The sequence below is a fragment of the Python bivittatus genome, unplaced genomic scaffold (assembly GCF_059951505.1).
Source record: "Python bivittatus isolate LINGU-HERP-01145 unplaced genomic scaffold, Pbiv_v1 ctg000960_np1212, whole genome shotgun sequence".
NCBI classification, from domain to species: Eukaryota; Metazoa; Chordata; class Lepidosauria; order Squamata; family Pythonidae; genus Python; species Python bivittatus.
This window is the reverse complement of record NW_028277124.1, coordinates 2,873,131-2,897,931: the sequence shown is the minus strand read 5'-3', so window position 1 is coordinate 2,897,931 and position 24,801 is coordinate 2,873,131. Positions and strand designations below refer to the sequence as shown.

The 24,801-nt window shown below is 37.0% G+C and overlaps 1 protein-coding gene and 1 long non-coding RNA gene across 4 annotated transcripts in view; one reads left to right on the top strand and one right to left on the bottom strand.

The window, feature by feature from the left end:
- The window catches only part of LOC148213612 (uncharacterized), a 57,620-nt gene extending 53,432 nt beyond the window's left edge, over positions 1-4,188 (bottom strand). Inside the window, exon 1 of the long non-coding RNA XR_015794236.1 lies at positions 4,055-4,188. This is a non-coding gene — a long non-coding RNA (uncharacterized LOC148213612). The remainder of the gene's footprint in view (positions 1-4,054) is intronic.
- A 310-nt stretch (positions 4,189-4,498) lies between these two features.
- The window catches only part of LPCAT1 (lysophosphatidylcholine acyltransferase 1), a 51,886-nt gene continuing 31,583 nt past the window's right edge, over positions 4,499-24,801 (top strand). For all 3 annotated transcript variants that reach the window (XM_088131397.1, XM_088131398.1, XM_088131396.1), the window contains exons 1-4: positions 4,499-4,794; positions 14,997-15,139; positions 17,297-17,511; positions 23,413-23,525. In XM_088131397.1, coding sequence (XP_087987523.1) covers positions 4,645-4,794; positions 14,997-15,139; positions 17,297-17,511; positions 23,413-23,525 — 621 coding nt within the window. In that variant the 5' untranslated portion in view covers positions 4,499-4,644. The remainder of the gene's footprint in view (positions 4,795-14,996; positions 15,140-17,296; positions 17,512-23,412; positions 23,526-24,801) is intronic.

The window sequence follows — 24,801 nt, the reverse complement described above, 5'->3', positions numbered from 1 at the left end:
TCACCTTCTCTTAAAATGCAACAAATGATCTCTTCTTCCCATATCCCATCTCTTATCTATAAACAAATCCATAAAGCCTCATCATTTCAGTCCTGATATCAGTAAAAGTCCATTAAGGGTTACCAGAGACAACAACACATCTCTATTAAACTTGATCAAGTAAACCAACTTTATATTGTTTCCTTTTACTTTTAACAATCTTGATCTTTAGTTTCTTCAAATAATGTCCTAGAACTTGATTTCATTTTTTCTTTGTCCCTTCTCACAAAATTCTTCAAAGCTTTAACAAGCCTATTTTGTAAATCCAATATAGGAAAATTATCCAGGTCACTCTCTTGGTTTGTTATTTGTATATCCCTTTTAATTAATTCTTGACGGGGTTGCACTACCCCAGACAGACCTGGTGCGTAATTTGGGGGTTCTCCTGGACTCATGACTCCTGCTCAAAGAGCAGGTGGCAGTCGTGGCCAGGAGGGCCTTTGCACGACTTCGTGTCATGCGGCAGTTACGCCCCTTCCTGGATCGGGAGGACCTCCGCACGGTCATTCATGCCCTGGTCACCTCTGGGTTGGACTACTGTAATGCGCTCTACATGGGGCTACCCTTGAAGAGTATCCTGAAGCTACAGCTGGTGCAGAATGCGGTGGTGCGGACAGTTCTTAATGCCCCTAGGAGGGCACATATAACACCGTTGTTGCACGAGCTGCATTGGTTACCAGTTTGTTACCGGGTCCAATTCAAGGTGTTGGTCATCACCTTTAAAGCCCTTCATGGCACGGGACCAGGTTATCTGAGGAACCGCCTCGCCCTGGTCACTTCAGCCCATCCCACTCGGTCCAGCAGAAGGGGCAGGTTGCAGACCCCATTGGTCAGGGAATTTCGATTTCCAGAAAAGCAGAGAGCCTTTTCTGCTGCAGCACCCGCCCTATGGAACATCCTGCATCCTGAGGTCCGGTGTGCCCCCTCCCTCATGGCCTTCAGGAAAGGTATTAAATCCTGGCTTTGCCAGAAGGCCTGGGGGCCAGAGGGGGGCCCGCACCTGTGGAGATGGCTGGTGGGATGATGGGTTCCCCCCCCCCCAGCATCTTACAGATTTTTATAGGGCCAAATTAGAGGAGGTTTTTTAGGGTATTTTTAATATGTTTTTAAATTATTTATAGTTTTTAGCCATCTTGGAGAGAATTGTATTTCTTCTTTTTTATTGTGAGCCACCCAGAGTCACCCATGGGGGAGATGGGCGGCATACAAGCCAAATAAATAAATGAATAAATAAATAAATTATTAAGACATCAGCTGGTTTCTTCTGTATGTCCAATGTAACATCTTTTTCCATGTCATTCTTGTAGCTTGTCATTTTTAAATCCACTTTCAGATCAGTCTCAATCTTGTCAGGTTAAACTTTTTCCTCTTTCATATCTTTTAAACACAATCTATCTATAGAGGCAGATACTCTTAAAATTAACTTCTGGGTCCATTGTTCAAAAATATCCTTCAATATGTTGAATGTTAAAATATTTTGCTTCATTCTGTATTAATGAGTCAAATTTGTTCTCCTTTAATTGTAATCTTTAGTTCCTTCTGGTTCCCTCTAGTGTCCAACCTTCAAAGTCTCATCCTATCATATTTTTTTAAAGAGAAGTCAAAACAAAAGCATTTTCCCATGGGAAGGATTCTTAAATTAATTCCAAAATCTTATTTCAAATCCATCTGGACCCTTAGTCCATTTGTAACTTTCCAAAATCAAAGTTCTAATCACCCTTTTGCTGTTTATTCCAAAAGAATTCTTTTAAAAGTCCTTAAACTTGTATTTAAGCTTCTTTTGCTAAGGATTGAAGGAAACTCACCCGGTGTTTTCAGACTTATCAATCCAAAGGTTCCTAATAGCTAAAAAGCAGTTAACAAGCAATTTCCAAAAGTGATTAAAAAAGGAATATCCGAACCCACTGTCCTTTTGAAGGCACCAACTGTGGTTTCATCATAATGGCTATTCCCTCATCTCCCAGAGCTCTAAAACCCCCAAAGACTGCTGTCTTGAGGTCTCCTTATGAGGAGCAACTGTATGGAGCACTTGTGGGCAATCTCAAGTCCTCTCCTTGTCCAGAGAGGAATTATGAAGAGCCACTCTACTCGCCGAGTCTTCATTCCGCCATAGTCATCAGTTCATCATTTCTTCCCCGGAAGTCCACAGCTTTATTTTCCAACATGGAGGGAATTCAAATATGAGGCTCACTCTTCAAAACTGAAGCAGTATGTTCACAAGAAAATTCTTGCATGTGCTAAATTGGTGAAGAATTACACTCTGCCAGTCCACTTTTAATTTAAATCATTTTGTATAGATCTGTAGAGAATCATAAACATGACTTTGGAGAAGGAATGCAACAGTTAGCAAAACATGATTTAAGCCTAGGAAAAGAAAAGAATATTAGAAAGAAATTTAAACTGGCTTTGCCTTAACTTTCTTTGGTATAAGAGGGAGGGAAAACACTGTCAGGCTTTCAAGATTCTGTTACTATAGCTTAAAAAATAGGTTTCCAGTATTTTTTTTAATGGAGTTAGTTTCCTGACCTGGCCTACCTTGAAAAGCTAGTATCAATCTTAAAAGCCTAACAGCGATTTCCCCCCTTCCCTCTTATATCAAAGATAGTTAAGGCAGATCTAGTTAAGTTTATTTCTAATGTTCTGTTCCTGTCCTGGGATTAAATGTTTTGCTAATGTTTTGCTAACCATTGCAATCCTTTTCCAAAGTCACCTCTGTAATTCTCTACAACACTAAAGCCAGTCTAAAAACTCTCAAGATATTAAGCAAAGTTGTTTCATCTTGTCACAAAGATCAACACCCAGTAGCATGCAGTTAACCTATTACTAAGCAGTCCTGTGTCAGACATATGGCTGCTCAGAAAACCAACAGCAATGATCATTGTCAACAATTTGCAAACTGGCACCAACCATAGTGATGCCTCGAGAAACAAGCTGCAAAAATTACAATATGGCTTATAAAAGCAGATTATGAAATATTGCAGCTGACCTCAGCAGGTTACACTCAGAGTTTACTCTAGCATTTATATACTTGTCTTTAATTGTAGTTGGTCAGTGAATTGTAACAGAATAGAAACTCATAGTTGAAGTAAGAGTTGTGTCTGTTGGAGTAAAAAGACAGGGTAGAATTCAGATATATAAACAAAGTTGTCTCTGCCTCTGAACCCACCTTCACTCTAAAACTTTCCTGAGAGATCTAGCTCTGCAAAACAGTTCATTTGAAACAGTTATCATCTTTTTCTTATTTCAAGGAACAATTCAATTCTCAATCACTTTTGATAATCTAAGGTCAAAAAGGAAGATGAGGACAGAAGTCCTTCAGATAGTATTTTCATTTTTATATAATTAATAATTATTATATATAAGTGTAATAATGTAATTTAATAGTTGTACTCGATGTAAAGGCAGGAACTGGCAATCTGAGGACTAGTATCCACATGCAGATAAATTGTGGACTGGACAACAATCTCTTTTTATTATATAAAACAGAAATAATTGGATACATTCACTTTTGAAATCAATGAATATTGCTACTGAACACCATGCACTAATGAATATTTCGTGCTCACTACTGCTGAGAAGCAACCAATATGCGTCTTGCTCTTCTATGCTTGTCTCTGAATGATTCATTTAGAAAACTCTGAGTTAAGCAATACCTCTTATTCCCACTACTATTCATGATCTAATACAATTGCATATTATATAAAAGATGTTGTACAGTGGTACCTAATTCAAAAACAAAACATCTGTAGTAACTTTATCAACAGTCCTGCACATGTTTACTTAGGAGAACATTCTATATAACGACACTTAGCTCAAGTTTTTTTAGACCTAAATAACTAGTGCTGGCTCACACCAACCATTACAGCAGCTATGTCTTTCTACCAATGCGAATTCTCATTCCTATTCGGAGTCCCATCTGGTTCTACCAATGTAAATGAAAATGCAATTTCCTTATGCACGTGAGCATGGCTTGTTTTCGAAAAGATTACTAATGAAATAAAAGATTTCACTTAACAATGATTGGAAGGTCTCCTAACCACGTTTGCTTAAAGACCTGCTTGGAAGAGGTTGGAAGCAGGTGTCCTGAGTTTGGGAAGACGATTATCAATAAACCGCTCCTCTCCAAACGAAGACCGCGCGGGTTGCCCACCAGCCCTTGCGCCGGACGGAACTCACCCCCTCCCGCTCGTTCCTACTTTTCCCGCCCCTTGTCCTAAGACCGCCAAGCGACTGTCGCGCTTTCCTTCCCCATCACTGCATCCATCGCGCATGCGCCTGCTTGAGGGCGGGGCTGAAGCCGGAGCCTGGTAGCGGCGTCTGACAGAGTCGCGCATCCTCCTTCACTCCCTGCCGGTTCAGGGAGAGTCGGCGGTGGGGCGCTGACCAGATCGCCTCCTCCACTAACTACGCTGTTGACGGCTGCTCGGGTTGGCCTAAATTATTCCCTGCAACACCGAAATCTACTCTTCCTCGTTCCTTCTTTTTCCTTCATAGGAAATACATTTTCTTCCCCTTTACCCCCTCCTTTTTTTTTTTAAAGCCACTGCGCCCATTTTCTTTCTTTCCTCTCGCCCCTCGATTTTCCCCCTTCCTTCGCTTCGCACAATGCGGCTGAAGGGCCGGGGATGCTGCACCCCGCGCAGAGGCAACGACGGCGGAGATGAAGGCAGGGGAGAAGGACGCGGGCCGCCCCCTCCACCAATGCGGAGTCCCTTCGTGCACCAGCTGCACTTCAGCGCCCTCCAGAAAGCAAAGGTGGGTGTGTATGTGGGTATGTGTGTGTATCTGTGTACACACGCGAGCAGGCCAACGTGAGGAAGAAGGCAAAGGAAATCCACTCCACCGCCCCAAATGCGTAATGGTGCCTCCCCCTCCCTAGTTCTCCAAACAAGTATGTGCGTGTGCGCGCGCCCCCGCGAAGCAGCAGTTACACAAAATCTCTCGGCTCTATTACAGAGGTAAGTGTATGTTTAGAGCGAGAAATTGGAATATTGTACATAGCTGCTTCCTGTTATAAAGAAACGGTGCTCATTGTTAGCCTCGTAAGCACTAACACAGGTCGTAGTATTCTTCATGCTAGCTGTAGCTGTGCATTGGGGCCGTTGTATGCAAGCGTCCCTTGAGGTTAGTGTAGGGGAGGAAGGGCAGCTGCTAAAAGTGGGAAGAGACAGGTATTAGTTGTTTGATCTCCTAACAAAGGAAGCTGAAGGCCATAGTAGATGGAGCCAGATTATTAAAATAAGTAGAGTAACTTCAGAAGGTGTTCTAAAATGCCAGAGCTATACAGTATTTGTTGTTGCTGTTTTGGGCTCCCTCTCTCCATGTCCCTTTTTTCTTTTTGGGAGTTTCTTTTTCCCAGGCCAACATGGCTAACTGTTGTTTTCTTGTGGCACTTCAGAATCCTGACACAAAGTGTAAGAGATGGATCCTTCCAAACCACTCCTTTGAACCCATGCTTATTAGCACTACTTGTAGTCCATTGTTCAGTTGAAGGCAAGCTAATCAAGGAATTGCAAGATCTTGAGTGTCAGGATCCCATAAAATTGTTCCTACTTCAGATTGTTGTTTTAAGAATAGTTAATTACAGATATAAATGATAGTATTAAGGAAAAATAAAAATCAGACCTGCAGGAAATTCAGACACTAAAATTATTTATCTGTCCCCAGTGTTCCAATTTGTTAATACATTTTTTAAGTTAGAAGCTCCCAGGGCACTGTTTTTTTTGTTTTTGTTTTTAATCTGCGCTCAGTCGTTACCGACTCTGCAGTGACTGCTTGGACGAGTCCTTGCAGTTTTCAAGGCAATTGTTCGGAAGTGGTTTGCCAGAGCCTCCTTCCTAGGGCAGAGCCCACCTGGCAAGCGCAGGAGGCGGGGTTTCCATTGCTTCGTGCCCTTTTCGGGCGTGCATGGTTTTTCTGTACCCATCTCAATTCCTATACCCATGTGACTTCAACTCACAAAAGAAGTAGACTTAACTTCTTGATGTTACTGTTTTTTGGATCTAGCAAGCATGAGAAGAACAAAAACATCAATTCCAAGTAGACCAATTGGTTGTGGCTGCATTTTCGAGAAACAAATACACAGATCCTGATTGGCTCTAGGAAAAGCAGTCAATCCCAGATATAGAAAATTGCAGAGAGGTACTTCTTGATATGTACTCAAAACAGCCCCATCTTTTCAGGTATACCCAGCCATTATGTGCAGTAGAAGTCAGAAAAAGAGAAGACTGACTTTGAACAGAAGCTGTCTGATACATAGGATTTAGGGTTTTTTTATAACAGGGAGAAAGATTTGATTCTGCTTTAAGGTCATTGCCCTACCACCCTTACAAAGAAATTGCCCTATTTGAGGGAATAAGAGAACCATCCTTAATTGTTATGCTTTAAAATCCTCCTGAGGGTAAATACAATTTCAATCTCCTTATCTCTGAAGCCAAAAATGAGAAAGTTGGGCTTGTCATATTCACCAGAGGGCAGTTATTGTGGCAACTGACATGGTTGAGGTTTGCTGAAACCCAAGATTAGCCAAAACCAATGGCTAACCAAGATTACTTTGAAGTACAGTGATTTTCAGTGTAGCTAAATTATACACAGGCTTCACATTTTAAAACAATTAAGACATTTGAATGCAAAGAAGCCTTAGTTTAGATGTCCTAATATATTATTTTACACCATTTTGTGTTTATCTGTTTACCCTCGGCCACATTGTAATTCCAAGGACAGGAATGTGAAGTAGGATATATACCTCACATTTGATTGAGTACCTTGCATCAGAACTTCTCTGGGGTTTTTTATTTGGCTGAAAGTTAAATGCAGTATCTAGCTATTGAACAGAATAGTGAAATGTGATTTTGGAAATATTTGCTATAGTGGATTAAACAAATTTTGGTCTAACTTGGGTTCTCCTGTAATGTTATTTTAACAATAACAGTAGTACAGGATGCTCAGAGCATGTACAGAGAATGCAAGAGAAGATACATTTCATGTAGGTGGCATCACCATAGAATGCTGCTACTGATAAAGCTGGTCCAGTTACCTTATTTTATAATAATGGCACCAATATTCTGGCAATATTCTGTGGTGCAGGAGCGTGATGATGGGGGGGATTGTCTATACAATACTTGTGTTATGTGCTCTAGAAGTGATAGTAGCTATTTGCATTGATACCAGGTGTTGTGTCCCAAAGAGAAACTAGAAGTGGCCACATTGTAAAAAGGCTACACAAACCTCCTTATAATTGATACTGTACTATAGTTTTTTTTCCCCCATGCTTTCAGTTTAATGCTGAGAAGCAGTGAAGAAGCTCCTGTTCAACTCACTTCCACCTTTTGGCTTCCCTTGCAGAAGATGCATTTTTTGAACATTGCTAGGAAGTTGACACAGGCATCTTCTACAAATATATATATATATATATATATATATATATATATATATATACACATTCTGTTTTGAATCCACATAGTTTTCAGTTTGGGGGACAGATGTGCTCATTCATGTTGTTTAATATGAAGAAATGCACTAGCTTAATTATCTTTCAGTTTCCTTAAGTATTTATTAAGATAGCTAAAACTGTTCATGATTAAACTGTAATTGACAAATCCAGTGTACTCCTGAAACTAAGCTATGTTTTGATGCTACCTGAGCAAACCATGCAAAGGTTTAGATCAGTTTGCTTCCTCACCTTTCATGTCCAGCTAGCATTAAAGTAGGATTTATAGTTATGTTGGACCCAGATATAGTTATTTAAATTTTTGCTTAATCATGTCTTGCTGAATAAACAATTAGCTGGCTTTACAGGTCATTCTAAGCCGTTAACCAATCCCCATGTTTGGGTTCACACAACACATTGAACCAGATCCAAAAATCAGACAAATGACATTATGATTTATGAATCTTGGTGTAGTTTTTAAGAAAAAACTATGCACGTGAAAGAGATTTTTTGCCCCCTAAACTCTGCATTTGAGAGGTGAGGAATTGTTTGAGGGCTGTAGGGAATCTCACCTTCTGATCTTTGTATAAGCACTATTCAATAAAATGGTAGATTTAGGAAGCCCTAGTTATTTGTGTATATATTTTTGCATGTTTTAAAGATCCTGTTCTTAAAGTATTAGTTTGTGTTATAAGGATTCTCAGAATATCAAATAACAAAACAAGGAAAGCATAAAGTAAATTCATTTTCCCATTTCAATTTCATGTAATTTCTGAATAATTATGAATTAGTTGATAATAACACTAAAACATGTTAATATAAAACTAAACTTCCTAGGAATGTTTACTTCATGTAACTATTTAGAAACATTTATTCTTAAGTTATATGCTTTTATGGTTAAAAGTAAACTAAATGTAGTAATATGTTGCTTTTCTGACTAGCAAATTCTCCTCTTCTCAATTCCTGTTGCTTTTTCAGTATAAAAATGTTTTTCCTAGTTAGGAACAAAAATTAGATTTTTGGGCATATAAGAGTTTTAAGAGAGCCAGTTTGGTGTGGTCGTTAAGGTGCTGGCTTAGAAACCAGGAGACTGTGAGTTCTAGTCCCGCCCTGGGTAACTTTGGGCCAGTCACTCTCTCTCAGCCCAACCCATCTCACAGGGTTGTTGTTGTGGGGAAAATAGGAGGCAGGACTATTGGGTATGATTGTTGACTTGAGTTATTATTTTTATCCCACCTTTATTATATATAACATCTTGCAAGAAAAAAACATTCCTAGAATTCTCCTGATTTCATAAAGATTTACAGCACAGCATAGAATTTTTCTAACTGGTTTTTGTAGCTTATCCTATTTCAATTTGTTTCTTTTTCCTTGAACCCAGGAAACAAATCATCTCATGGGGTTGACCAGCTGCAAAACTGTTTCCCTTGCATCCATCTTTTCTGCTTGCTCACCCAGCTGTTTCCATGTAATAAAAATATTACTGCGCATGAGAGAGAGTATAGAAAGGAGATAAGGGGGGGGGGGAAAGGTGGATACTGCTCTTCAGGGAGAGGAAAAAGCAAAGACATGGGGAAAATAGCTATGAGTAATTTTCAGATTAGGTGGTTCATCTGCTAATTTAGGTATAGATCTAGTATTTATGGAATGAAAATATTTCAGGTAGTTCAAATTTAACTTAGGCTCTGTAGATTTTTACTCATCTTTTAGGAAAAAAAACTTTTTGTTGAATCACATCATTTCATAGTCCTATGATCGAGATCCAAATAGCATATTTCTCATCTATGGTTTGTAACTGATGAATGCTCGCCAGACCAGAAGTGTACTTAATATAAGCTTGAAAATGCACAAATTATATTTCCTTAACTCCCATTAATTTCATTGGAAAATTGTTATACTGCTGTTTATTAAACCAAATCCTTAATTTTAGTTCCTTTATATGTTTGTTTATATTTAACATGCTATTAAAGCAAAGTTGACTTGTGAAACATCTACAATAAAATGGGACAGAGATAAGGTGTGGTGGAAAGCCTAACACCTGCCGTTTGTTAAGATTCTTGAGCAAAATGCTGGGCCAGCTGGAATAAGGTACTTCTTGCAATTATGTTAATTATGGAGATCCTGAGTAGGTAATCTCACTTGTTAAAATTAAAATACATTGGACAACATATTTTTTAATTCCAAAAATAAAGTACAAAAGGCAATGACAAATCACTTCCATATTGTTGCCAAGATAACTAAATGCATATGACTCTGAAATCGCAGGAGTTCAGCTTGACTTGCAGGCAACTTTATTTTTATTTTCTCATCAACTTATTTTAGGTTTGCTAGAGCCCAAAAAATTATTCTTTTTCTCTTAGGGAGGAGGATAAATTCTAAAATGATATTGAAGACCTCTGGTATCTTTATTTAGAAATATGGGTTGCCTTATGAAGATTTCACGTTAAGCCCACCTATCAAAATGTAAAGCACTGGGTGATTTCTGTGTTCTCTGGTGGTTCATTAACTAGTAAAATAATTACCCAAATGAAAACTGGCACCCATTTTCCATAAATAGTAACACACACACACACAGTTTCCAAAGAATCTGTTGAGTTTCTTTAAAATGTGAATTCCACATATGAAAAAATAATGAAAGTGCTGTGTTCTTTATTTAAACTAGCATTTATTTATTTATATTTCAAATTTGTCACCACCCATCTCACATATTAACCTTAGCATAAGGTTAATATGGCCAGAATCACATTTAATCCTTAGTTTTAGCCCAGTCCCAGTTTCTTAGTTTTCAAATCCTGTCTCATGTCAGTTCAGATGTGAGAAAATATGTGTCCTTACATGTATTCTTTTTTTAAATGCACTAAAAATACTTACAGGTTTTTGCTGTGGCTAGTTCAGTTTTCATGTGTACCTGTAATCATGTCTTTCTTTTTCCAGTACAGTTAATAATTTGTGAGGAAATATTTTGGGTTGTTCAACTTTAACTGCTATTTCTTTTGCCCAGAAATCCATCTGTCCCCTCAAAAACTATCCAATGAGTCTTGGTAAAATTTGCATGTAATCATTCTGTTTGCAATGCAGTCCATCTGTAATGTTCTTTCATATTATTTGTTTGGTATGTGTTCTAGGGACATAGTTACCATCAAAGTTAGTCCATAATTATTTGAATTGTTTCTGCTAGTATTTATAGATAATCCATGAAAGAATATAAAATATCTGTTTATTAGGTACCACCACTCCTGATCTCACTGAAAACCTGGTAGACTCATAAATAAACTTTCAATTTTGGGCTCTGTGGCTTATGAACTTAAGGTTAAAGAGCAGATAGTGTTTTGTTTACTAAAGAGTAAACAAGAATTAATCTCAACAGCTACTACTTAGCATCTGCTGGTGTCTTAGCTAGAATCGAGTAGTGATTATGATATCTAAGAACAGCTCTGCTGATGTGATAAGAATGCATTTTTCCCCAGTAGGAGCCAGCCAGATGGCAAGAAGCCCATAAACAGTGTCTCTGTTATTAAACAGAATCCTAACTAAATGTGGGAATTTTATTTCCATGTCATGGCAAGAGAGTTTTTCTTCCTTTTTGCTATGCTGAAAGCTGCCAGCAACAGTTTCTGGTGCTTGACTGTGGAGGAACCCCTATTGTTCAGAGGATTAATGTGTGAATTTTGTTTGATTGGCAAAGACCTGCTGTTTGAAGAAAAACTGGTTGAGCTGTTTGCCAAAGAGTTAGGATTGTAGGGTGCAACAATGAAATCCACAAGCCTTCTGGGTCCCCTTGATTTTAATCAAAACATATGCATACCGTCACAAATTCCTTTTGAACTCTTGTAATTCAAAGTCTGGCTTTATAAGAGAGGATAACATTGTGACCTTGAGAGAACAATAGGGTATACAATGACAATCATCTATCTTCACTCATTTTTGCAGTCTTGAAATTAAACATTCCAGTTTTAATTTTAACTTTCTAAAAAAGGGTACCAGGACAGAAAGCCTTCAGGACAACAAATTGTTTCTCAGCTATGGCTTGCGCATTCATGGTTATCTCTACTATTGCAAGGGATTTTTTCTCATAATTCAAGACAAGCAGGACAGCAAATTAGTATTCTTTGCAATACTTAAGATGTTACCAAATCTGTTGGAACACAAGCTCCTTATACTCTAACTAATGCTTTAAAAATATTTTCAGATTGTACTTTTTTCCCTTAAATTCTCATTTACAGCATGATAACTTCAAGCTCATGATCACAAATATAATTATTTTGTTTTGATAGTTTTCATTAATAAGAGTATAGCAAAAAATATCCATTCAGATTTTTTCAGTATCTCCAGTGGTATCTGATAGTTTTAGCTAATAGCTACATGCTAACACCACAAATTTAACTACTTGTTTTTTAAATTACTTTGGATTAGCAATAAAAGGTGTTAATCTGTAGAAGCCCATCTACCAGTAGTAAAGTGATGTTCTTATCAAATTAGCTGTGATGTGAATTTCTACTTGAAATATAAGGTGATCCATTATATGCTTTTTAAATTAAATTGATAAAAAGTGATCAAGTTGTGCCTCTTAAGCTGAACATCTGGGACACAATATGTTTATTATTTATTTATGTAATCAATCAATGTATATGGCTGCCCATCTCACAACAATTTTGGGTAGCTAACATAGAATTAAAACACAATAAAAACAACCAATAATTATTACTAACAATATGTTTAATTAGTGGCAGTGAGGACAACAGTCACTACAAATAACATGCATTTCATGGGCCTCATTAACCTCCGAACCCCCCATGTTTGTAAGACTTTATGAAATGCCAGATTTCAGGGGTGGGGGAGGTATAGTGTTCCAGAGGGCAGATGCTGCAACAGAAAAAGCCAACTTCTTAGGTCCCACCAGATGATATTCTGTGATAGATGGGACTCGGAGCATGCCCTTTGTCTTGGACCTAGTAGCATGGGTGGAAACAATCAGAATATATATGCATGTAGGTGTGGATTCATTCATTATATACATTTTATGTGGATATATTTTGAAGGTGCAAGTTTGTAAATGGGAGATCTCTCTGAATATTAAATACAGTAATGCCCTGCCAGTCAATTCTTTATCCAGCAGAAAATGCTTACGATTAATAACTGTAAAAGAAAATGTTGGCGATGGAAGAATTAAAAAAGGAAGAGGTGAATTAAATTCTTAGGAGTAAAATTTTGTTGCTTAATCAGAAAGCCACACCTTTTTATTTGAGCTAATAGGTCAGTTTCAAGCAAATTTCCTTTTCACAGGGATTTAAGAGTAGCCTTTGACATCTCTTGTCTCATAGTCCAAGCTGTGAGTAGAGTCTTTCTGAGCGATCCAGAAGGCTTTGATTTGGCTCAGAAATCATAAGAACTTGTATGATAGCATTAGATGCTACAATGTAAATAGTACATGAATAGTTTTAAAGATAGACACCCATATATATTAGACAATGTTGGTGCCTCAGAATGAAGATTCTTGATATATTTTAACATGATTGTATCTTTATGATTTTCTGTTTGTTGCCTGAATTAACTTTGGTTTTAATACAGCACTTTGGCTATATTATCATTTGTAATGGGAACCTAACTTTTTAACACATATCTATTAGTTTGCATGGAGAAAATGATCAGATATATTTTCTGTAATATAAAAAATCAATTAGAATATTCAAATTTAACAAATTCCTCTAGGATTTATTTTACTTGTGAGAAATTACATGTTTCTCACATTCTGTCATTGTCATCTTTTGTATGTTTAAACAAACGGTTTCTTTCTTTAGTTTCTAAGCATAAATATTGAAATAGGTTGTTATGCAACAAATTCGTTGACCCTGTTCATTAAAATAACATGATTTTTAATCCCAATCCACTTCTGAAAGTTTAGCCTGTCTTAATTATCACTACCCCATTAATTTTTTTCTTCAAACTATACATAAGCATATTGTATTTTTAACACATTGTATGTAAAATCAAGATTTTTTAAGTGAATGAATAAATGAAATGGTAGAAATTGAATCATAATAAATTCTGTACTTTTAAGGGTTTTTCTGACAGTTTATCTAATCTGTCTTTTTGCAAAATCAAATACTGATAATATAGGGCCTGAACATAAAATCTGTAAAGCTGGACATCCCTGGTATGAGCAATCTGATGGTCAAAACATTAGATATCAAGAAGCAAGCAGAATTAAAGACCTTGGCTAAAGTTCCTTGTGTACATTAGATTGCTTTTGTATACATTCAGATAAATTTTTACATTATTATAATGGCCATTTTATTTATTTCCCACTGAAACCAACTCCCCCTCCCCCTGGAAAAATACCAAAAAGGGACTAAAAATTTTGGACCCAAAATATCCAAAAGTGACAAATGCTGCCCTTGGAAGCAAATACAAATATAATAAACTGCAGCCTTGACTACAAAAAAAAAAAAAAAAATCCACTCTTTAGGTTAAAATGAAGAGAATATTGCAACTCCAGTCAAGATTGCATTTGATATTGACAGTATGTAATTGATAGTAGTCCACATATTTCAGTGTCCTAAGTAATAACATGATTGTTGTTATGAATTCCGTGACAGAAGATCAAAATAAAAATATGAAGCAAAGAATCAGGCAGTTGAGATGATGTATACATCACTTTGCTTTGAGATCACCCGCGAAGCAAGGCACAGGTTTTGATGCATCGGAACTACTTTAGAGACCTTTTGAGAATGGGATGCAAATTTGTGCTTTCCCATGTTTTGGTTTTTGTAAAAGCAATATGTGATATTTTAAGTCAGTATTCAGCTGCCATTATAACCATGAGCTTTGATGGGAGCTGACTTCCCCAAGTGTGACATATCAGGAGGTTAATGATGTGTTTGAGTCCTTCTGAAAGCTGGGAGAGGAAGATTAAGGATCCAAATGAGTGTTCTTTCACAAATTCATTTTGCTATTTCTTTGGGCGAAACCAGTGTGAAACATGCTACTAATTCTGCTACTAAGATTTCAACATAGCAATTTATAAGTGCTCTTTAGGTGCCAGAATAGGCTAGAGAGTCGGAGACAGTTCATGGATTATCTAGCTTAGCCCTAGATTAAACAATTATGGTTGTGTGTGCCATGAAAGCTATATGTGCAAAAGCACTGTTGCATATCTTTGTTACTCAATTTCTGCAACTAACTTTACTTTAAGGTGTTGTGAAACATTTTAAATTCACAAATAAAACATAGAAAATGTGTCTAGTTAATATATGAGAATATGATAGAATTTTATCTAATGAGCGCTGGGGATTCATTCAGAATTGTAAACATTTTTTGCCCCTTTTAGTCACTTTAAAATTTCCCCAACTGTACAAAACAAAGCTTTGGAACCACAAATTGAGGCATTTTTAACATTGCCTATTACTGCATTCAAATACCAGAGAGAGAAAGAAAGGTTTGTTAATTGTTTTTTGTGCTCATCAATGCAAATATTGTTTGGTTTGTGTCCAAACCAAATCCTTTGAAATGAATTCTTTTAATTTTACAGATTGTCTTCATGACTTTGACTCTGTTCCCCATCCGGCTGTTCGTTGCTGCGTTCATGATGTTGTTGGCTTGGCCTTTTGCGTTCATTGCCTCAATAGGATCTGCTGAGAAAGGACTAGAAAAGCCTCTATCGTGGTGGCGAAAGTAAGTCATTGTGTCCATTTTATTTGCCAGCATCTCTTGCCATGCCTCAACTGCAATTGGCATGGTTTAAGATAGTGATGGACAATGTGGGCTCCATCCAGTTCCCAGCCCCCTATTTGTTCACCCTCCCATTAGCCCCAGATTGCGGTAATCATCATTTTCAGTGGTGTTATTTCAATAGGGTTAGCTTTGGGGTCAGGATGGGAGAGGTTTGCCTCCCAGAGCCTTCTTGGTGACATTAAGTAGCCCTCCAGAAGCTTGAGAAGCTGAATTGTGGCCTCCAGCTCCACATTGCCACCCTTAGTTCAGTAACTTAATATACATATTTCTAGTTAGGACCCTAAAATGAATTTACTGCAGAGAAAGTATTCTTCCATAATTAGGCATGATGAAAATTCAATTCACAGGATTTTCTAGGGTGTCCACCTCTTCATTCTTTATCTTGCCTTAGATAATTGGTTAAAGGCATAATGCTGGAATACTTGCACCAAGCGCTGCACTAAAACATTGCCTATGGAACAATGGGTTCATATAAAACACAGAAGTTTTGATGGTTCAGTATCTATGTTTCCCAGGTTCTGTGCTGAAGATTTCCCCCTTCTGAAAGGTGGTTTTCAGTACATAAAGCAGAGGCCAGGATTGAGACAGATTTGCTTACAATGAATAACTTCGTCTTAAAACGCTACTTATTTTTTCTTCCGTGATACTTTTTCAGTGTAGAATCTTCCTGAATTCTTTGGACTGTATCAGTTTGCATTAACTTTTCTTTTTAAACTTGAAGATGAGTTGCTGAAAATGTTTATAAGCTTGTGAGAGCAGTGCTGCTTCCGGAAGTTTTTCTGTGTGTGCTCTGCTGTGCAATGTTAATACCAGGATTAACATTGGGTACATCTGATTGGATCAGAGTCTAACAGTTGCTTAGCAGTTGAGCCTTTCCTCATTCATATGAAATAGTCTTCTGTTATCTAAGATGAATGCTTCATCAGATTACCTTAAAGGAGGAAGAAGTTGCCTGGTTCTGATATATGCAAATTGAAGTATATTTTAGAGCAGAGACACCCATTCCCTCACCTTTTGAGAATGTTTTGTTACCAATGGCCAAGCTACTTATACAGAGAAATGTAACTTCTCTTTTCTTTTAATCAAAGTTTTGCTTTGAGGAGGAAGGAACTAGATAATATTGTTGTTTCAGCTGACCAATAAATAACAAGGAGGTTCCATAATATAATTTATGTCATAGAATGGACACATTTTGCCTGCTTTGATTGAACACCTACGATGGGTACTGACTGGGAGAGGGTCAGAAATGCATTCACTTCTTATTTAATGGCCTTCATAAAGCTGATCCGATGATAAAACTTGGCTTCTTTGTTCTTCTGACTCTTGCAGTCATTTTGTCTGGGTGTGGAAGAGACTTGATTATGACTGCTAGAAGTGTTGGACAAGGAGGTGGTAAAGGGATGCTAAAATCAGAAGACAGCAGGATTGACTTAGCAGCTGTTTATTCCAGTCTGGAGGTTTAGACTGCCTGCAGTCCCTGAAGCCTTAGGACTGTTATGGAATAATCATTTCTAGAAGACAGTAAGCTGCTTCCAGATCAGTACATTCTGTGGGAAAACAGAATGGTCAGAGGACACCAGAACTTATAGCAGAAAGGCCACAGAATTTTGAACACACATAATGAGCATTTTAACTTAATTTTCATTGAATTTAAATTAAATTAGTTGTTTTGTCATAACCCCACCCATTTCTGTAACCTGTCTCTTCTTATTTTTTGAACTGTGTGCCTTGGCATGCCACTCAAATGCCAAGTGTGGTTGTTGGCCCCCAAATTTGCACACCATCAACTTATCTGAAGTAGTAGTGATCTTTGTTCTATAGTGATTGACTGTAACCATCTGCCTTTGGAAGTATGTATAATAAAATCAGTCAAAGGGATCACTGGGCACATAGGTCAAATTGTTACTGTTTAAATAACTTTTAATTCTGACATAACACAGCATCATGTTGCTTTAAAATTAAAAACATTCTTGGGAAACAAGAACTTAACTGAAAATTTTGAATTCATTAAAAAAGATAAATTAAATAGAAAGTCTTAGCATGCAGTTTTAAAATAACAAGGTTGCTTTTGCATCTCTGGTATCTACTTGTTTTCAGAGTTGTTGATATCATGCTGAAGGCAATTATGAGGACAATGTGGCTTGCTGGTGGATTCCATTGGATAAATGTGAAGGGCAGACAGGCATTGCCCACTGAAGCAGCAATTCTGACTCTGGCTCCACATTCATCGTATTTTGATGCAATACCAGTGACAATGACTATGGCTTCCATTGTTATGAAAGCTGAAAGCAAAGATATTCCTGTTTGGGGAAGTAAGTAAATATTATCTTCCAAATAATATTCAGGTGATTACAGTTAGTTTTGGTAGCTGAAAAACTGTTCTAAGCATTAGTAGCAACTAAGGTAAAATATTTTAATAATCTGTTGATTGTAAAGAACAGAATTTTAAAGAAAATCTTGGGCCCTCCTATTTTTAATACATTGTTGCTGTATATGAGTCATTCTCATGGGGTCATATTTGGGCTTTAAGACTCTATCAGCTAGCCCCCTAGTTGTCAGCCACAAGATCATTGGTATATGTAGAGAGAACTTATTAATCAAGCAAAGGTTGTATTAACAAATCACTTCAAGGATTTGTTTTACTTATTTATTTTGATTTTATTTTACTCAAGTAGGTCTTGGTTCAGAATTCCATAGAGCTGATAAAACTACTGAAAATTATGGATCAATTACTATACAGTTTTTGTAAAAGTTATGTATAATATTTTATGGATTACTATTGATTCCAAGATATCTTTACAACTATAGTTATGTGAAAAAGTACAACCCATGTAAAAAAAAATTTCCTTTTTAACATATTTGGACATATCAATATTTTGTCTTCATACAAACAGTATATAAAGATAAAAGTGATGTAACTGAACAAAAAAACTCTGGAAAATTGACTTTGCAGTCATTTATTCAACAAAAAATTAACAGATATGCCATTTCATTCTGTAGAAAAAAAATAAGGACAACCTTAGTTCTAATACCTGGCATTGTCCCCTTTGGCAGAAACAACCTCAGATAGGCATTTCTTATAACTATCTATCAGTCTCTGACATCAGCTAGGAGGGGTTTTTTTTTTTTTTTTGGCCACTTTTCCATGCAGAAGATTTTCAGCTGTGCAATGTTTGAGGGGTTTCTTGCTTGCATATAGCCTGTTTCAAAACACCCCACAGCATCTCAGTGAGATTTAGATCTGGGCTTTGACTCTCCATTTGAACCCTCCATTTCTTTTCTTTTTTTCCCCCAACCATTTCTTGTGGATTTTCTGGAATGTTTAGGGCCATTGTCACATTGCAAGGTGCACTTTCAGTTGAGCTTCAGTCTTCTGACAGATGGTCTCACATTATCTTCAAGCACCCTCTGATACAATGAAGAATTCATAGTGGATTCTATGATTGTGAGCTGCACAAGCCCTGATGCAGCAAAGCAGCCCCAAACCATAACATTTCCACCACCATGCTTTACAGTTGGTATCAAGTTCTTCTGGAGAAATGCTGCCTTGGGTTTTCATCAAACATGTTTTTTGGTATTGTGGTCAAATAACTCTTATCTTTGCCTTATTTGTTCAGAGCACATTGTTACAGAAGTCCTGGTCTTTGCCTAAGCATTCATGAGCAAACGTTTGTCTTGCCCTGATGTTCTTTCTGGACAGCAAAGGTTTCCTCCTGGCACACCTCCCACATAGATCCGATTTGTGTAGCTTCTTTCTAATGGTAGACTCATGCATTTTGATATCAGTAGTAACAAGAATTACCTGTAGGTCACATGATGAAATTCTGGGGTTCTTAGAGACTTCTTTCAGCACCTTGTGCTCTGCTCTCAGGCTGAACGTGCTAGAACAGTCTGGCGTGGGCAAGCTGGCAGTTGTTTAAAGTATTCTTCACTTGTAGATGTGGAGGACAGTGGAATTATTGATGTTGAATTTGTTTGACAATCTTTTTAAATCCCTTTCCAGACTCATAGGCATCTATAACCTTCTTTCTGAAGGCCTCAGAGAGCTCTTTTGATATAGGCATGGTGATACCACACACAACAACAAACAAATCAAACTAAATGTCTGAGGTTTCAATAAGACAGGTTCCTCCCAGATCCTGTCTAATGCTCTAATCATTTGCACCTCATCTGGTGCACCTAATTCTAATTTTAGGTATTTGAGATAGTGATAAATATAGGGGTGTGTTTTTTCCACATGCAAAATTTGCATTTATGTTTATTTAAATTACACAATGGATTACAAAATAAGTGGTGCATGATATTTGTTATATTATATCCCCTTTATCAATATTGTTGAAATGAGTATCAAATATCTGTATGTTGAAATATGTTGAAAAAGTCAAAAATTTCAATGGGTATACTTACTTTTTCACATGACTGTATATTATTGCAATAGTATCTGTGAAAGAAAAGTTCTTGGTGAAATTGTATTACTTTTAACTGCATATGGTGCCATACTTACTATTAAGAGCAGGGAAAGTGGTCCCCTGTAGACAGCTTGGACTACAACTCCCACACTTCTATTCCTATTTATACCAACATATTTTATGGCTTTCTTGGAGTGCATTTGACTTCATGAAATGGTAAACTTCTCTACTGACTAAAGTTTAAGGTACTTAAACTTGCTTATGAGTTCATCCAGGGGGTTCCATCATTATTTCAATTTTTATCTTAGTTTGCCTACCATATGGCACTCATATGGGAGGAAATATACCTCATAAAGTAGCCTCTGATGACTTGGATCAAATATTTGTTTCAGAGAATGTTGCAAAAACATGGTTGCAAAGAGATTTTAGAATCAGTAGTAATCCATAAAATATCATCCATGGCTTCTATAAAAACTGTACATAGTAGTTGATCCATAATTTGTTTTGTTTGGACTATTTCTATACTAGGCTTCAGGATAGCTTCTTTGCAGAGGCTCCCAGAGGCTCCCTGCCATACCTTAGACCACATAAGCATCTGTAGGAAAGGCTTTAAAATGGCCTTGGTGCATGGAGAGGGCAGCCTTTTCTGGTTAATGGTGTATTAGTTAAAATATTTTGTTCAATGTGTGTATGTTTTCTGTTTGTTTCTTAATCAGTGTTTGTCTTAGACTGTGAACTCAGATAATTACTTTGGTTGATGGCACTTGGTATCTTTTTAAAGAGTGATTTCATAAATAGATGAGTCAGCTAAATTTCTTGATTTAAAATTGCTATGTAATCTTCTTTCAAGTAGCTTGCTTGCAACATTTGTAGTTACAACTGGAATCAAAATGACCAGAAAAGCAGAGTTATTAGATATTGTTCAGGATGAACTCTACAAATTATTAAGGTACCCCCTCAAAAAATCCCAATCAATCAATCAGTCAATAAATGCTTGTTGAATATTGGTGATCCCAAGTAACTCTTCACAATTTACCTATTGTGAAAATGGAAAATATTATATTTTTACTGTTTTTTCTCACAGGAAGTTAAAAAAAAACAGATTCTTGCCTAAGCCTGTAAACATGAAGGATAACTAATTTAAACAGCATTATTAAGGGTTGAATAGAATTTCATTTCTTAATAATTCCTTAACTGATTCCAAAACCTTTAAGAATTAACATGTTTAACTAGATTGAATTAACATGTTTAACTAGATTGAATTAACATGTTTAACTAGATAGTTCTTGGCAAAACATTGAAATTCATGTGTTGTCATGGTTGAGGAATATCTGGAACATAGAAGAAGAGGAGTCTGATACAAAATTAATGGATTCTATTTTGCTAGCATTGTTGGAATGCATTTGACAGTGGAAATGCTGCTTTGGACTCACTTCTTTAGCTAAACTATAGCAAAGGTAATGCTACAAGCAATCATTTGGAAAAGGTATCTGCTGAGCAAGTAACTCCAGGTTACTTAAGTGAGAGAAGCAGATAAGGAAAGGCAGTCTGCATCCTAAACAAAGATGGTAGAAAGTTTGAAATGTGATGAGATATAGCCCAGTCTTATTTTTAAGTTGACATTTCTCTGTTTTGAAAAATAACCTACAATATTATCAACCCACCAAGAGTCTTGCAGCCCTTATCTCTGTATTCTAAGGATGGCATCTATGGGGTTGTTCAGTTTTATTCTTTTAAACAACACTGTAAGGTTAGCTTCAGCTGAAAAATGGCAACTTGTCAAGGCGACTCAACCAATCTTCCTTAGTCTGGCTTTTTCAGAAAATCTGTTGCCTGCTTCCCTACTCCCCTCTAGAAACTACAGGAAACTTTCCTAGTCAATTACCTTTCCTTTGCTACATGAGTAACACAATACCATACAGGTCCATGATGTTATAAATAAGTATAATAAAATATTCTGGCAGATGAGTCATGGAGTATGGTATGTAAATTTGAGAATCCAATATAGTTAATAGGCAATAGAGAGGATGAGTGGCAGGAAAAGAAGCTGCATGTGCATAAGTAAAACTTGTCTTGTCTAGCTTGATTCCTGATAGTTATGTGGATACAGGTAGTCCTTATTTAGTAACCGCATTTGGGACTGGCAACTCAGTCACTAAGTGAAAAATCACATGACTGCAACTATGTTTACAATTTTATTTCAGCTTTCCTTTGCTTTACAGCATCAGAAGGATACAACCGCAAACAGCTGGGTGAGCCTAAACGGCAGGGAAGGTTTCCATAACTCAACTCACAAGGAAATTGGGTAAAAGGGCAAATCTTATAGCTCTTTTCCTCATTCCCTCACCCTTGGGAATGCTCACCCCATTATAATTATCAAGAAGAGAATTAATGTTTGTATTTACATTCATTGGAGGGGAAGGGATTGCAAAAGCAGGCACACAGTGGGGAACACACATCAAAGGAATGTGCTAGCACCACTTAGGAGGCAAAGGAAAGCCTTCAGTATGAAACTGATTAGGGTCTTGTCAATTTCAGGCAGCAGCTGGGAGTGGGCAGGAGGGTTCTAATCAACTAATTAGTCACAGAACTGAGTTTGTTAATTTATGGTTAGCCCTTTTAGGGTTGCACTCTGCTGCAGAGAAAAGCAGCTCAGGAAGAGAGATTGTTTAGGCAATTTCTCTTCTCTGTGAGGGGGGACAGAAGAAAAAGGCTCAGGCTCAGGACAGCCCATACTAACTGACTATAATGGCGAACACATGATTGAGAGCGAGAGGTCTTAATGCAGGGATTGGTCACAAAGTTAGCTTTTCATCACTGTTGTAACGGCAAACAGTTGCTGTCTGAGGCAGTCGCTAAATGAAGACTACCTGTACATCCATGTTGTTTTCTTGGGAACAGTAAGAAAATGGTTTGCCATTTGCTTTTTCTGGAATGTTTTTTTGACTTCCTAATCTAGTCTATAGTTATGGTATTCTTGATGCTCGCTCTTGTAAATCCTGACTAGGTCCAACCCCCTAAGCTTTTGCTGCATCAGTTGGGTGCTGCCATATTGTATTACATTTAAAGAGACTCTAGTAAAAAATTTAAGGCTCTCCTTGATAATGTTGGATAAAGTTCCTGGGAGATGGCCTAATAATGTTTTCCAACTTAATGCTATCCAAAAGTGTTGAATTATAACTTTCAGAATTCTCAGAATATCTATATCTGGAAATTCAGGTAGTCCATCATATCTAGAGAGTCAGGTAAGAAGATTGTTTTAGATTAGCTTTTCCTGTAAGAAGCAGGCTACAATAATGCAATCCAAAATAACTCCATGTTAAGTTATAAATATAAATGTGATGTATCAGCAGTCATGGACCAAAATGACATAATTTGAAAATTGCATGGCTGACTTTATAAGCTTTTCCTTAGGGCTGCTGTGTACTGGCTTTTTAGTTAAGTTTTCATCCCATCCAGAATAAGTAATTGTTTCAGTTGTTTGAAGCTTCCATCTGTATTGAGTTCAGTAAGGCAATTTCAGAGAGAAAGAGAATAAAATTGGTATGTTAAATTGAGCTTTTAAAAATTGCTTTCAGGTTAAGGTTTCAATATGCAGAGTAATATCTAAATAGTTTATTTTAGTTTATTTTTAATGTATTGCTACTGTGTTCAGTAGTTTTCCAGCACAGAAAAAGATTAACATCTTTTTCTAAAATGGGTTTATTATATTTTGTTTTGTTCTGCTTAATAATTGATACATTTTATATAATATAAACAATACCAAAGAAACGGGAATGTTGACATTTTTGTGTTTCTTTCTAGCTTTAATTAAATATATACGCCCTGTGTTTGTATCTCGATCGGATCAGGATTCCCGCAGAAAAACTGTTGAGGAAATAAGACGACGTGCTCAGTCTAATGGCAAATGGCCACAGGTATTGATAAAGCATCTTAATTTAACTGTATTTCTTCCCTGTAAAGAAATACCACAAGTATGCTATTTTTGTTCAACATAATTGCCACCTCCATTTTGGATCCCAATGGTGTGTAAGACAAATTTCAGTTTGAATTTGGAATTTTTCATTGCCCTGTTGAATTAGTATTTTCTCACTTGTCTCCTGTACTTTACTTGATTTAAAGCAAATCTACCTGTTAAAACAAAAAATGGCTGTTTTTCAATAAATTTAGGAATATTTAGTCCATATTTCTATTTCTGACCCTGCCGTTTGCCCATGAATGTTCACGAAAGAGGATATTAAGCTTTCTTTGATTGCTGGCAGGCAAAGGCAGTGGTGTTTTTGTTTATAGTTTTGCTCACATGCAGATTTTGATATTTTAGGAAACCTGTGACTCATTAACATTCTGGTTCTTTTGTTTAATAGATATCCTAGGGCTTGGGAATCATGGATCCTTTTTCCTATCTCAGTACCATTGTTATGGTGGTCATGCATCTTATTGTTTACACGGTGCTTACAGTGATCTGTATTTCAGTCTACTATATTATAAATCTTAGTGGTGAGAGAGTTTTCGAAGTTATGAAATCAGTTTTGCATTTTTCCCTCTGTAATTGTTTTTACATAAGGCAGGAAATTTGAGTGGTTTTCTCCTTTCCTTGGGCAATTGTTGTATTTTCCTGTAATCAGTATTTTTAATATGCATATACATAGTTGTGAACAGCTGAATGACCTTTTTATTTTAAAACCTGTATTTTTGCACAGCTGCCTCCAGGGCTTAGGAATTCTACTCATCTACTAATCTAGGATTAGTAAAACAGGGGGGAAAAAAACCCCAGACAGATGAGCAAAGAATGTGTGTGCCAGGCATACTGAGCTGACCAGTACTGTCCCTTCATCTGATTCTCTTCATCTGAACAGCTCTTCACTCTGCCCTCTTTTCTAGATGTTTCACAGTACATTGTGAGGAAAGTGCTTGGCCCTATCTTCCTTCCCATGCCACTTCCAGCTCTATATATCATCTCCATATACATTTCCGCCTGCATTTTACTGCCTTAAGTGGATGACAGCCACAGCAGTCTTCACATGTGCACAATGTAAACACTCAGAGGAGAGTTGCTGAGGAGCACTGTTTGCCCTGCATGGCTGTTTTAAAGGAAAGATAGGGAAAAGAATCTAGTAGGGACCATTTTTTAAGGATCTCAACTAGCATATGTTTATTTTACTTTTTATTGGAGCAGAAAAGAATGTGAAGTAT